Source organism: Mustela putorius, unplaced genomic scaffold (assembly GCF_011764305.1).
Source record: "Mustela putorius furo isolate JIRA1106 unplaced genomic scaffold, ASM1176430v1.1 tig00000174_pilon_pilon_pilon, whole genome shotgun sequence".
Taxonomy (NCBI): Eukaryota; Metazoa; Chordata; class Mammalia; order Carnivora; family Mustelidae; genus Mustela; species Mustela putorius.
This window is the reverse complement of record NW_025421304.1, coordinates 14777087-14792438: the sequence shown is the minus strand read 5'-3', so window position 1 is coordinate 14792438 and position 15352 is coordinate 14777087. Positions and strand designations below refer to the sequence as shown.

The 15352-nt window shown below is 40.4% G+C and overlaps 1 protein-coding gene and 1 pseudogene across 5 annotated transcripts in view; both read right to left on the bottom strand.

Moving 5' to 3' along the window:
* The window catches only part of RBL2 (RB transcriptional corepressor like 2), a 54790-nt gene that overhangs the window by 20207 nt on the left and 19231 nt on the right, over window positions 1–15352 (bottom strand). For all 5 annotated transcript variants that reach the window (XM_004744185.3, XM_045076075.1, XM_004744188.3 and 2 more), the window contains 7 exons: window positions 15138–15324; window positions 10570–10736; window positions 6297–6403; window positions 5272–5375; window positions 2727–2864; window positions 1427–1591; window positions 577–688 (listed from right to left, as the gene is read on the bottom strand). In XM_004744185.3, the coding sequence (XP_004744242.1) occupies window positions 577–688; window positions 1427–1591; window positions 2727–2864; window positions 5272–5375; window positions 6297–6403; window positions 10570–10736; window positions 15138–15324 (980 nt within the window). The remainder of the gene's footprint in view (window positions 1–576; window positions 689–1426; window positions 1592–2726; window positions 2865–5271; window positions 5376–6296; window positions 6404–10569; window positions 10737–15137; window positions 15325–15352) is intronic.
* Window positions 6676–8310, bottom strand: LOC106005000 (annotated as a pseudogene).

The following is a 15352-nucleotide window of genomic DNA, read 5'->3' as shown; positions in this document are numbered from 1 at the left end:
ATACATATTCATCTTAAAAATTTTACAGAAAGCAGGGGCCTCTGGGTGGCTGTCATTAAGCCTCTGCCTTCTGCTCAGGTCATGATCTCAGGGTCCTGGATCAAGCCCCACGTGGGGCTCTCTGCTCAGTGGCAAGCCCGCTTCTCCCTCTCCCACTCCCCCTGCCTGTGTTCCCTCTCTCGCTGTGTCTCTCTCTGCCAAATAAATAAATAAAATCTTAAAAAAAAAAAATTTACCGAAAGCACAAGGAATTCTATCGTCCAATAATAATTGTTCTTAACAGTTCGGTTTTCCCATTTCAGCTCTTCTATATGCTTATATATAAACACACACTTCAAATATAAGAATCACATTAATACACAGCATTCTCTTTTTATAGTCACCTGTTACTACATGCCTCTTCCTGTGTTCTTAAATATTCTTCAAAAGCATTACTTTTAAGTGATCCATGTAGTACTATAATGCACAAAATATTTCTTCTATATAAACTCCATTAACTTCACTTGTAGTTTTAGATAGAATTTCAATTCCCAGATATTAGGCTCCCAAATATTCCCTCTGCTACTTTAAACTTACTTCTTCCAAGTCCTCCAGTATCAGCACGAACTTCACTCACCCTTCTGGGAGTCAAAGGAGAGCCAGCAATACAAATATCATCAGCTCTTTCCAGATTCTGAGGTGGCATAACCTATAAAGAATGATATACACAGAGTGTCATTATTCGAAAAGGCAGTTTCATTAGAAATACAGTCACAATCTAAGGCAAAACAAAACATGCTCACCAGTTACTCGACCTAAATAAAATCAGCTGTCTTCTCCAGTTTCATACTGAAGTTGAAAAAAAGTCTGGCAGGCTTAAAAAATTCAAAGCTAATAGCTGAATACTAAATATGAATCAGTCTTCATTACTGATTTAGAGAATCCGAATACCAACCATTCTAAGGTACAGAAACTGTACTAAAAATTAAGAGAGAACACTGAATTCTTACTCTGGCACTGAGCTTTACAGCCATCAAGCATTATTTCTGACTCCTAGACTTAGAGGATTTTTCTCAGATACAGGGGTGACTGTACCATATTAAACCCAACTGCCACCCTCCCACTTCACATAACGAAGACACCAAGTTTTTTTTTTTTTTTTTTAAAGATTTTATTTATTTATTTGACAGAGAGAAATCACAAGTAGGCAGAGAGGCAGGCAGAGAGAGAGAGGAGGAAGCAGGCTCCCTGCTGAGCAGAGAGCCCGATGCGGGACTCGATCCCAGGACCCTGAGATCATGACCTGAGCCGAAGGCAGCAGCTTAACCACTGAGCCACCCAGGCGCCCCCGAAGACACCAAGTTTAACTGCTCTCAGTGAGCAATATAAACTGACTAGTTACTGATGCACTTTTGTTATAGAGAGATGTTAAGGTATTTTCACAAACCTCTTCACAAGTAGGAACTCTGTTTTCATTGTCTCTAATTCTGTCCCAGAGTGGAGACTCTGGTTTCCATGCCAAATGATCCAAGATCTGTTCTTCAATCTGATTAAGGTGTTTTACCACCTCTCTACAAAGACCATCTTCTGCTCTAATGAATACTTCTATCACCTGAAATTTAAAAATGCCCTGCTTTAATAATTATTTTTGTCACCAAAAACTTAGTAAGTGTGAAGCAAAATGGGTACATTTTGGTTTTTTACATATTTGTAGATAAAACAGGTAATTAATCAGAAATTACAAATCTAAATAACAATACTATTTTGAAACAGTTGGTCTTCCCTTCACTGTCTTTATAAATAATTATTTAAAATTCATGTAGGAATTATAGAAAATCTTCTAATGGCATATTTTAAACATTTTTCAAAGAATAAAGATGCCTTTTCTATTAAGCTGAAAAATATTACTCTTAAAATTTCACATTTAAAAACTCTAGGGGCACCTGGCTCCTCAGTTGGTAAAGTATCTGAATCTTACTTTTGGGACTGTTATGTTCAAGCCCCATGTTGGGTGTAGAGATTACTTAGAAAAATAATAAATACATCAATAAGTAAATAAATAAATAAAACAAAAATTCTAAACATTCAATCCATGCCACTAAAAAACATTGATTTTGACTACTATATAATAATTAAGATAAACCCATACACTAAATCCATATCAAGACAAATAATTACCAAATCAATGCCATCACTCTGCACTTCTATGTAACAAGGGAAAGAGAACTTTTTTCTTCTCAAAGACTTTCAATGTTATTTCCATAAAGTAAAAAAAGGTTGGGACACCTGAGTGGTTCAGTCAGGTCTCTTGATTTTAAGCTCAGGTCTTGATCTCAGGGTCATGATTTCAAGCCTGGAATTGGGCTCTGCACTGGGAGTGGAGCCTACTTAATTAATTAAAATAAAAAAATTTTAAAAGGTTGCTATATAGGATTAGCTACTGGTTTGCTACTTTTTTTGAAAGGTTTCCTAGACAATAAAATCAAAGTATCCTAAAGGTCAATAGCAGTTTTAAAAGGAAGAATCAAATAAAGCTTTTACCGTAAATTGGCCTTTATACTGTTTGAGAAGAATTTAAATAGTTCTTAGGACTCTTCTATTTCTTCTCCCCAGATAGAGTAAAAACTATTAAATATATAATTAAAAAGAGAAGAGATGTACTTAGGTAGCAAAATGAATTAGCCAGCTAACAATAGGAAGATGGTCACACCTACAATTTCCTCATCAGTAACAGATTTTTAAAATACCTTATAAAAATGATAAAGTGGCACATCAAATATTTCAGTAATAAATGGAAAATTCCCAGGAGGCTTGTAAGAAAAAGTAACGACCTCAAGGCAGCAGGCCAAAAGCGATCTATGGAATGCATCTTGCTCCAGAATGCCCTATAAAACAAAGGTATTAACATTTAGAAACATTAGCCTACTCTAACAAAGACATTTCCTACCCAGTCAAGTTAAATAAAAATATGAAAGGAAGTCTTATTTTCTGAGGTAGTGAGAACTATGTGCTTTCTTTTTTTTTTAATTTTTTATTTTTTATAAACATATATTTTTATCCCCAGGGGTACAGGGCTGTGAATCACCAGGTTTACACAATTCGCAACACTCACCATAGCACATACCCTCCCCGGTGTCCATAACCCCACCCCCCATGTGCTTACTTTCTTATAGAACTTTTCTTAGCTTGATAAATAAGCCCATGTTTTAGCAAAACAAGTATTAAAAAAATGTGTAAGAACTTTCAAAAACCTTACATATTATGAAATACAGCTGATAAAATATTATATCCCTAACAAAAATATACAAACACCCTGCTGCTTAGGGAAATAATAATGTGGAAAGAGGTTACAAAATGGTATTTACAGTTGGAGGCCACTGTCAGAGAAAGACAGCTGGAAAGCAGGTGACTAGCTGCATGATCACGGGCCACAAGTGCACATACTTCTCTCAGGAGGCATAATTACATTCCCCCCCTTTTTTCCTTGGTTATTAATTTTCCAAATCTGTACATAAACATTTGCTTTTTTTTTTTTTTAAAGATTTTATTTATTTATTTGACAGAGATCACAAGTAGGCAGAGAGGCAGGCAGAGAGAGAGAGGAGGAAGCAGGCTCCCTGCTGAGCAGAGAGAGCCCAATGCAGGGCTTGATCCCAGGACCCTGGGATCATGTCCTGAGCCTAAGGCAGCGGCTTAACCCACTGAGCCACCCAGGCGCCCCAACATTTGCTATTTTTGAATTAAAAAGTTACTTAGACACCAAAAACACAGGAAACAGGAGAATAAAAATAAATTGGGCTTCATCAAAATTAAAACCTTTTGTCTATCAAAGGACACTATCAATGAAATAAAGACACAACCCACAGAATGGGAGAAAATGTTTGTAAATCATATATAAGGGATTAATATCCAGAATACGTAAACAACTCCTACAACTTGACCAAAAAAAGGCAAACAATTATATATTGTTGATTATGAGTAATATTCTGAATACTGTTCAGCCTTGAAAAGGAAATTCTGACATGCTAAAACATGGATGAACCTTGAACACGTCATGCCAAGTGAAATACACGAGACACAAAAGAATACTGTATTATACCTAGAAGAGGTTAATCTGTAGAGACAGAAAGAAGAGATTACCAGAACTCAAGGGAGGTGAGATGGGGAGTCATTGCTTAATGGACACAGACTTTCAGTTGGGGATGATGAAAAAGTTCTGAAGATGGCTGGTGGTGAGGGTTGCGCATCACTGTGAATGTACTTAATGCCACTGAACTGTACACTCAATAATGCTTAAAATGCCAAATTTTATGTTATGTATATTTTACTACGATAAAAAATTGTTTTATAAGTTTTTGAGGTGGGTATAAAGGTATCTTCTTTTTATCAGCCCCTAAACTGCAGCTGTTTTATACACCCTTCTGTATGTGTCTCAAAATTTAAAAATTTGTCTTAACAGCTTTTTTTTTTTTTTTAAGATTTTATTTATTTATTTGACAGAGAGAGATTACAAGTAGGCAGAGAGGCAGGCAGAGAGAGAGAGAGGAGGAAGCAGGCTCCCCTCGGAGCAGAGAGCCCGAAGCGGGACTCGATCCCAGGACCCTGAGATCATGACCCGAGCCGAAGGCAGTGGCTTAACCCACTGAGCCACCCAGGCTCCCTCTGTCTTAACAGCTTTTTAAATTCCTACAGCCATAATTTCATGTACAAAAATAAAAGTAAATAGAAGAAATTAGAATAATTATTGGTCAGCTTTATAATTTTCTCCAAAATGTTATTTTAAAAAATAGTTTTTAAAAGTCATTTTTACTGATGTCATTAAAAGTAAATACTACTTATTTCAAAACCAATTTATATTTCTTAACTAGTAAAATCTGGAAAAAATAATTTTCTTAGTCAAAGAGCAATGGCTGAATATTTATGTTAAAGTCCTATCTAGTCAATGCTCAACTTACTCTTGCTGTGCAAGGTTTGTTTGGGGAGCGTGCCGATTAACAAGTTCATGCACCCTAAAAACTCAATTTACCTTAAGTCTGAATGATTCAGTCTTTGACTATGGAATCTTAACTGCCCACAGAAGCCATGAGTTCTACTACACAGCCTGCCACACTGAGAACAGTAAGTGGGGGACTGGAGGCAAAGACACTCAAGACACGAGTTTCCTCAGCTGCCAATCTTACTCCCTCAAAGCTATAGTTTTATCTTTGTTTAGTTTAGTCTAGGTTTTGTATGAGTAGGGCTGAAAGGAAACTACATTTTTATTATGCACCAATGCATTGGTGATTTACTCACAGATAAATCCATGTCTCCCAGTCTTTTCTGTTCCTGTTCAATAACAGATTCTAGTACTTTATAGTAAAGCATCTCCGCAAAACGAAAATGTTTGCTGGCAATTTCTGCATAAATAAAAGATAAAAGTCACATGCAAAGAACACACTGTAGAAAGTGAGAGTCTACTCCATTTGCTGCCCACAAAATAAAATTTAAAAACCAACCATTAACTTCATATATATATGCACTTTGTACAGCTGCTGTTCCAATCATTCCTATGACTTCTTAATTTTCTTCATGGTAACCACAGTAACACTAACATTTTTCTAAAACTGTAAAATGAATTTTAAAAAAAGATTTTATTTATTTATTTGACAGTGAGAGAAAGAGAGGAAGAGAGCACAAGCAAGGGGAGCAGCAGAGAGAGAGAGAGAGAGGAGAAGCAGCAGATGCTGAGTAGGGAGCCTGATGCAGGACTCAGTCCCCAGGACCCTGGGACCATGACCTGGGCCAAAGGCAGACACTTAACCAACTGAGCCACCAGGTGTCCCTGTGAAATGAAATTTCCACTTAAAAAACTGTAATAGCATTCCATTAAGAGTCATACTTTTTTTTTTTTTGGTAAGTTTGAACTAAGCAGCTCTATGCTAAAAGGTATACATAACTGGTTTACTATTCCACTCATACCTGTTTCTACTTTATGACATCAGACAACTTCTAGGGCAGGTCTGGGCATGGAACAGCTGTATCTTCTGAACTTATTCTTCACATTTTGAAGAATCACTACACTTCTGAATCTAATAATATCCAGTCTACAAATGGAACTAAAGATTTTGCCAACAAAGTACCAGATATCAGTCTACATTTTATCGTATGGAGAAGGGCCCAGAAACCACTTGGTTAACAGAAAAGTTGGACATTCATATTGTAGCCATCATTCTAAAGCCCTAAATCTATTCTTCGTATTTCTGATTCACTTATGAAGGACAGACTCCATGTAGTTAAACTTCAAAGATGAGAACAAGATGGACAGTATGAAGCCTTACCTTTAGAACTACTGAAATCCTCATCTGGCTGGCAATGCTGAGAATATATTTCATACATTTCTTTCAATCTGTTGGCAATGGCCTGTGTTGGATCTCTGGAACATGTCCTAAAAAAAAAAAAAAAAAAAAAAAAGAGTAAGAAATTATTCAACTTAAAGGTCTAGCCCAGTCACAAAGTAATAAACTATTTATAACTCTGTAATTTAACTAACCTGTAAATATAAAATACTTTGAACAAAAACTAGGGTGCTTGGGTGGCTCAGTGGGTTAAAGCCTCTGCCTTCGGCTCAGGTCATGATCTCAGGTTCCTGGGATCAAGTCCCACATCCGGCTCTCTGCTCAGCAGGGAGCCTGCTTCCCCTCTCTGTCTCAGCCTGCCTCTCTGCCTACTTGTGATCTCTGTCAAATAAATAAATATAATCTTTTAAAAGTCTTTAAAAAAACTACACACTTCCCAAATTATTCTAGGAAATTCCATACCTCCTTATCAGAAGTATTGGTATAACCATTTTGAGTGAAAAAAATATTTCTTACACGGAACTGTACCTTCACTGCAATTAAGCTTATTAGCCTTCTTGACTGGCCCTCATCTACCCTACACATCTGCAATCACTGGTAACAAACAAAACTGCCTTCTATCCTTTCCCCAGAGGGCAACACAACTCCCATTAGCAACTCCTGGAAGAAAACAGAATGAGGAGGTATATAAACTATACTACAGACTCATACAAGCCATTACTGCCACTCTACCTATTTTCCTCCAAAACGAGGTTTATTTCCTTGATTTTTTTTTTTTAAAGCTAAAAAGGCAATATATATTCAATGCAAAAGCATTATCTGCATCGTGCCCTAATCCATCATGTGGGCCTGTGGAATAACATTTTCATCTTTTTTTTTTTTAAGGGATTAACACACCCTTTTAACTTATTTTTAAGTATTTTTAAGGTTTATAATTCCTAGTACGAATTCCTGGTAGGAAAACATGATGCGAATGGATACCCACTGGCAAACCACTACAAAATGTCTGGGTTGCACATGGGGCTGAGGGGTAGGGACTCTTCCCAGCACCCCAACATTCCCTCCATGAGGTCAGAGGCACCCTGTATTACTATGACATCCATCACGTGATCTATGTTGTTTTTCCTTCAGCAAGGGTTTTATCTGAAGGGCATTATGCTTGACCTCCAAATTTGACAATTTACTGACGAGATTCATAACCTTTGGGTTGCTCTGATATTTGCCACATTTACCGGGTTCTAGGCCACATCCCAGAAGGCCACCATAACTTCTGGATCCTGAGTGGCTGCAAGGACCTTTGGGTCACTAAGAATTTCACTGAGCCCAGGCATCCCTTCCATTCCTGGCTTGCCCCACCATTTCACGCATTCCCACGGGATTGACACCTAGAAAAGAGTTAGTCTGGTCATCTGGCTTCTTCCTCCCTCTGAGGTTCCTCATATTCTTCCCAAACCTTCTTAAACCTTTCTATTCTTTCTTTGATCTTTCATGCTCACTTTCTCACTCATACCTTCTCTCTGTTTGGCAATTTTCTGGCCCTCGGCTGAACTTCTTCCAGCATATGTCAGGCACCTTCATCATAACCCAGTTCACCAGCAAGGGCAAGATCATGTGCTGCTTCTTCCCAGTGGCCCAGAAGTCTGTGTGCTTTCCCTCGCCCCTTGTAAGGCTGAGCGGAATCAGGATTTATTTCTTTATTTCTATAGCTCTGTCACAGTCTGAGATGGCAGCATTTGGGTTCTGTAATTTGATGACCACACCAGCTCTCTTGGCATACAAAATGGCCAAGCGAGGATTCAGCTTGATGACCTCAGTGAACAAGCCAATAGCTTTCTGTAGCTCACCATCATTTAGGGCATCAATGGCAGCCACTTCTTTATCACTTGCCTGATCTATCATTTCCCCAGTCACCCCTACACTGTCATCTCCCATTTCTTTCTTTCTTTTTTTTTTTTTTTTAAGATTTTATTTATTTATTTATTTGACAGACAGAGATCACAAGTAAGCAGAGAGGCAGGCAGAGAGAGGCGGGGGGAAGCAGGCTCCCTGACCAGAGAGCCCGATACAATGCTGAGCTTGATCCCAGGACTCTGGGATCATGACCTGAGCCAAAGGCAGAGACTTTAACCCACTAGCATCCCAGGTGCCCCCTAGCTCCCATTTCTTCAGGAGTGTCAGTTTTTGGTTCAGTCACACCTTCACTATCAATTTCTAGACCACTTTCCTCACTTGATGGTTGTTCTGTCTTTAAGCTTTCCTCCACCTTCTGTTTTTTCTTTCTTGGTATTTTCTTCTGATTTAGTTTTATGAGTACCAAGTAGTATTTTACCCTCCATGCTCTCCACTCACTCCTTCAGGAAGCACATTTCCTGTGTGTGCAGAATGCTTGGATCCTGCTACACATTTTCACAAAGACCTGAAGCTCACTCATTTTGTGGGGGTCCACGGTCCAGAGGTATGGTAAGAGTTGGGCACAGCAAGGATTGCAGCCCTATCCAATCCCAGGGGCCGATGCTAGCTCAGCATGACTGTGCTGAAGCAAGTATGTTTTTTTTTTTAATCATGATCATAGACATACATACTCATTGTAAAGGCTTAGCAAATTTAGAAAATTACAAAGAAAACAAAAATCAGTTATAATCCTCCAAGAGTTAGCTACTGAATATCATATACAAGGAAAGTTTTATTTATGAACACACACAGGTACCTTTCAGAAAACAGGACTCTTTGGTTTTACCTAGTATTTACTGGTAATATTTAACCCCACTAATGGTGATTAAAGAAGCTGCTATACCTGGTTAGGGATGCCAAAGTGATCAGTAAGATATAAAGACTAAGTCAATCTTCTAAAATGTATTTATAAAATGCTTCTCTATTCTAAGTATACAAGGTCTGAGAAACATGACTTAGAAAGAGGCCATACAACATGGCCTACTGGGTATTAATCACAATCAAGTTTATAAATAAAGCAGACTTCATGGTTTAGTAAGTCTAGCTATGAAAAAGAAATTACTCAAGTGTGTATACTGGACCTTCTTACACTTTACCACCAGAAACAAAATGGGCTCCTACAGGGTCTATGTCAACAAATCCTATACTTTTTAGAACTAGGAAGGGCCTTGAAGGTAGTTTTTTCAAATAAATTTGCAAAAAGTATGCACAGGTCATGAGATCAGTCTATTATGCTTTTCACCAAAGCTCAGTGATATTCCCACCAGTCTTAGGCAGATCAAGGACTAAAGGCAGTTAACGTAGTTTTCAGGGGAAGGGTATTCTATGGAGCTTACAGAAGTTACAGTGGTATGACATTAGCTATAAATATTAAGGGTTGATGTTTTCAAATCTGACCCAACACCTCAGGAATTTGTTCAGGTTCAATCCTCTGCATGGAGTCCTTTGACAACTCCCATCTTTACTGATCCCCCCCCTCTTTTTTTTTAAAGACGTTATTTATTTATTTGACAGACAGAGATCACAAGTAGGCATAGAGGCAGGCCGAGAGAGAGGAAGGGAAGCAGACTCCTGGCTGAGCAGAGAGCCTGATTCGGGGCTCGACCCCAGGACCCCGGGATCATGACCTGAGCCTAAGGCAGAAGCTTTAACCCACTGGGCCACCCAGGTGCCCCTATTGATCCCTCTTTCCCTGAAATCTTAAGATAGAACAGTTGGTAGTAGTCTGGTGCTTTAACCTACAGTGCATAGTGCTGTTAGTTACCATCTCCCAAAATACGTAAGAGAAATCTGAATGCCATGGACTGAATTTTTGTGTTCCCCCTCCAAATTCTTGAAACCTAATGTTGAAACCTAATCCCCAATGTGACAGTATTTGGCAGGGGGCCTTTGGGAGGTGATTAGGTCATGACAGTGGAGCCCACATCACTGGGACTAGTGTCCCTGTAGAAGAGGCCCTAGAGAGCTCCCCTGCCTCCTCACAGCATGTGTGGACAGCAGAAAGACAGACCAGGAAGCAGTTCTCACCAAACACTGCACCTTGGCACCTTGATACTATTGCTTTTAAGTCACCCAGTCTACGGTGTTCTGTGGTAACAGCTGGAACACATTAAGATACTGAGGAAAAATGATCACCTTCCATTCATACATCCCATATTACTAGGTCCTCCACAGACTAACAGGGTCTGAGCATGCAACTGGTATATGATTAATAATGAGTGAATTAAGGCACTAAAAGTTAAAAAACTGAAATAGAAAATGGTCAAGGATCAAATCTTAGAAGGAAAGAAGGGCTCAAACTAACCTTAGAATCTGTTCCAGTTTCTCACTTGGTGCATTCCTGAGGCCTGTTAGCATGGTGTGAAGACGGCTCAAGCTGTGTGTGGCCGTAGACACTGGGGTCACACAAGGGCTGTTATCCTTCACGTACCTCACACCGGTAAGTGGTGTGGAGATTCTAAGTGCTTTAGACTAAGTTGGGGGAGGAGAAGAACATCACTTTGGGTCAGAAGGACTTTCAATGAGATTTAAACCAATCAGACTTTATCAATACATTTTAATGAATCAAATATCACCATTCTTGGAATCTAAACATAACAATGCCACAAGGAGCTACCGCCCTCACCCTCTGTGTGAAGCTGTATGAAAGGACAATTTGTATTTTAGCCCACAAGGACATTTATCTCTTAAAAGTTAAACCTTTAAGGGATGCCTGGGTGGCTCAGTAAGTTAAACGTCTGCTTTGGCTTCAAGTCACGATCTCAGGTTCCTGGGATCAAGCTCCACCTGGGGCTTCCTGCTCAGCAGGGAGGGGGAGTCTGCTTCTCCCTCTTCCCTCCCCCCCTTCCCCCCTCACCCCCTGCTGGTGCTCGCTCTCTCTCACTCACTAATAAATAACAAAACCTTTAAAAGAAAAAAAAGTAAACCTTTAAGATAAGGCATAGTTCCCTAGTATCCCTACTTCAAACCTAAGCCAAAAGGCACAAATAAGCAATATAACTTATTTTTTAAAGATTTTATTTATTTATTTGACAGAGATCACAAGTAGGCAGAGAAGCAGGCAGGCAGAGAGGAGGAAGCAGGCTCCCTGCTGAGCAGAGAGCTGGATGAGGGGCTTGATCCCAGGACCCTGAGATCATGACCTGAGCCAAACAAAGGCAGAGAGGCTTTAAGCCACTGAGCCACCCAGGCGCACGAATAACTAATTTTTTTTCTTTTTATTTGACAAATTGAGAGAGACCGACTGGCAGGCAGAGGGAGAGGGAGAAGCTTGCTCTCTGCTGAGCAGGGAGCACAATGTGGCATTCGATCCCACAACCCTGGGATTATGACCTAAGCCGAAGGCAGCCACTTGCCCAACTGAGCCATCCAGGAGCCCCAGCAATAACCTATTAAGAATATCCCTGAGAGGGGCGCCTGGGTGGCTCTGCCTTCAGCTCAGGTCATGATCTCAGGGTCCTGGGATCGAGCCCCGCATCGGGCTCTCTACTCAGCCGGAAGCCTGCTTCCTCCTCTCTCCACCTGCCTCTCTGCCTACTTGTAATCTCTGTCTGTCAAATAAATAAATGAAATCTTAAAAAAAAAAAAAAAAAAAAAAAGAATATCCCTGAGAAACAGAACTTCACAGGTCCCATCTACTACTTTTTTCTGACTACTCAGAAAAAGAAAAAAAAAAGCTATGAATTAAACCTGGCCCAGATGAATTCCATGATTTAACAAAAGCCCATCTAAGTCATCAAATTTGCTTTGGAGAGGTGGAACAAAACAACACTCTTGGACGAGAAAACAGCCTGACCCAGAACAAGCAGCTTTCTTCAGCCTTCCTGCCCCTCCTCTACCTTTAGTTACAGGAATCTGTCTTTTTCCCTGTAAAGGAGACAGACCTTCAGGGAAATACATTTAAGTCAACATTCTTGAATATAAACATGAAAAATATATGACTTAATGTCTGAGAATTGAAGCATGAGTACATATGCCAGTGAAACATCTTTTCTATTTTTTCTAATAAATTCTGAAAGGTTAAGATAGCTTAAGAGTGTTTTTTCAATATTCAAGATAAACTATGTTTCCTATGTAGTAAGTATATTTATTCTAGAAATACTTGTAAAAACACCCAGCAAAACTTTCACCCGGCAAAACAAACTACTCAAGTTTAATGCAGTATAGATAAGCACAGAAAATCGCCATAGACATCTCTATGCTTCCTCTGTGATTTAAACAGGATAGAGCCAAGACTTCCACTTGGTTTCAAAGAAATTAATTCTGTAATTTTTTTTAGATCAATAAAATGATCTGTGTAGGTTAACTACATTCAGAAGACTACCCCTGGAGCCAGCTCCTTCCCTGTAAACAAACCAGTGCTGTGCTGGAATGGGTATACACCTTGCACCTGCACGGGAAAGCAACAGCAGCCAGCAGCATTTCACATGGCCCACAGGGAGCTGTGCCTCTGCAAAGGGAACCAGGCAGGACTCCCACATGGTCCTCAGGGTCAGCGTGCGGCTTCTCGGCAGCACCGTTCAGTTCTTGGCTTCAGGCAACCTGTGCATTCTGACCAATAGGAGTCTTTCTTTGACTCAGGTATAAATATAGGTATTTTTAAATAGTAGGACAGTCCCTCTCCAAGTCAAGACTTCTAAATTTTGGAGTGCCTCAGAACTCTAGCCTTAGACCTCTTATTCTCCATCAGCTTATACCGCCAGGTGACTTCTCTTCATTCCATGGCTTTAAAAGCCACCTATAACATGATGTCTCCTGACTGCATACACCCAGCCCTGACCTCTTTGTGAACTCCAGTCTTGTATACATAAACTGCCTACTCAGCATCTCTGCGAGGACACCTAAAAAGGCATCTCAAACTAACATACCATCGTAATACGGACTCTGGGTTTTTTCCCCCAGACTCACTCTTCCTCCTGAGTAAATGTCAGCGTAAATATTCATGGAATGCCTTCTACCCTACTACCGGCCAGGCACCAAAGACTCCTCACGCCCTCAGGAAGCTTATATTCTAATGCAGGGAGATGCATAACAAACGATTCTTTTTTTTTTCCTCTCTTTGTGTCTATCTAGTTACTGTCAAACAATTCTTTCAACCCACCCACTTATCTTAAGACAGAGGAACACTAATTGCAGAGTAAGAGGAGAAGGAAGTGCTGAAGGGAGAGGTGGTTATTTTTCTGTATAGCGGTTGGTGGGTCTATCAGAGATCTGAATGAAGTGAGGAAGTAAACCACATGAGTATCTCAAAGAAACATGCTCTAGGCGGAGGAAACAGCAAGAGCGCAGGCTTAGAGCTGGGCTATGCTTGGCACACCTGAGGAAGGAGGACAGAGGTTTATGTGGCATGAGCGCAGCGGGTGAGGAGAAGAGTGGTAGGAGATGAATTCAGAGAGGTAACAGGGCTGGATCACTGCAGACGTTAGCGGCCGTCATAAGGACTTCAGCTTTCACACCATGTATGCACCTGGAGTCCTCACTGTCGTCCTTCTCTCACACCCTGGATCCGAGCCATCAGGCAATCCTGAGGCTGCCATCTGCACAATACAGCCCAACACAGCCACTGCTCTGGCCAAACCACCATGAGCTATCACCACAACTACCGCAGCAGCCTCTTAATTCCCTACTTCCACGGGGCCCCCAAAACACCTCCTCAGGAGACCTTTACAAATGTCAGTCAGACTGATTCAGTCACTGTTTCCATAACACGTTCCTAATGGCTTTACTCCCAGTCAGAGCAAAGACAAAAAACCTCACTACAGCATCCAAAGTCCTCCTGTCCCTTGTGTCCACTTGCCCCTTACTTTTTAATCACTCCCACGCACTCATTCATTTACTTTATACCTACCATACACCATTCTCAGTTTCTCCAAAAAGCCAACCATGCTGCCACTAAAGGCTTGGCACTTGCTATTCTCCGGGCTTCCAAAACGTCCCCAAACTTCCCAGCTCCTCACAGGACTTGCTTCTACACTTACCTTACACCCCTGCTGACCTCCTCAGAGAGGTCTTTCCCCTCTGGCCTAGCTCTAGCAGCCCAAGGCCCACCCATTCTCCCTTCTCCCCAGTACGCTGTACTACTACTCTATTTTACTTTTCTTCATGTATCATTATCTGATGTCCTATATATTTACTTGTTTGGTTATCGATCTCTCCACATTAGAATATAAAACAAGGTATTCATGGCTGTTTTGTTCACTGAAGTATCCTCAGTGCCAGGACAGTATCTGGCATGTAGAATACCTTCAGAATACTTGTTGAATGATTAGCAAACCAGCTTAAGTCTGATCTTACAGGTGGGTTACCCTTAGGAGTTACCCACAACGCCTCTGCAGGCATTTGTCAGAAGCCATACATTTCCTGTGAACACCATAGAACTGAAGGAAAACTCTGAAGTCTCCATCACCCTAAGTGGATGCCAGAAATAACACCATGATCCTGAAACTCAGTTTAACAGAATTTTCCTAAAGACAACAGATTCTCAGTTTCTCTACCATCTAGATGAAGACAGCACTCAGGTCAATTGACATTTTCTATTTCTACTGTGTTCAGTAAGTAAAGACTGCATATTTCTGGTCCATTTTTTCAAAACCCACAGCTATCAGCATGATACTGTGATATCATGAATCACATGTGATACTGTGATACTGTGAATCAGTATGATTCATTTAAGTTTGTATCTAATGCTTTCTCTCAGATCTAATCAGTAAACACAGAGACAACTTTTTCATGTAAGTATGACAAACATTTTTTTTTCCATACTGGAAGAGGTATGATGCGTGTGCACACACGCACACATGACTACCCACGTAAAACAGATCATCTGGCATGTTTGCTCCTGCACTTCCGCTCTCCTGGTCCCGGCCAGCTCACCTTGTCGAAGTGCTGCTGCAAGATGTTTTTCATCTGCACCCTTTCAGCAGTCTCTGTTCCTGAACCAGAATTCAGACACCTGGAGAGAGTCCCAATTTCCTCTTCAGCATCCTCTCCAAGAAATATCCTTTCATCTAAATTCCCAACAGATAAAACATACTCTTCATAGGCCTTATTGATGGCTTTACTACAGGGGGAAAAACAAAACAAAACAG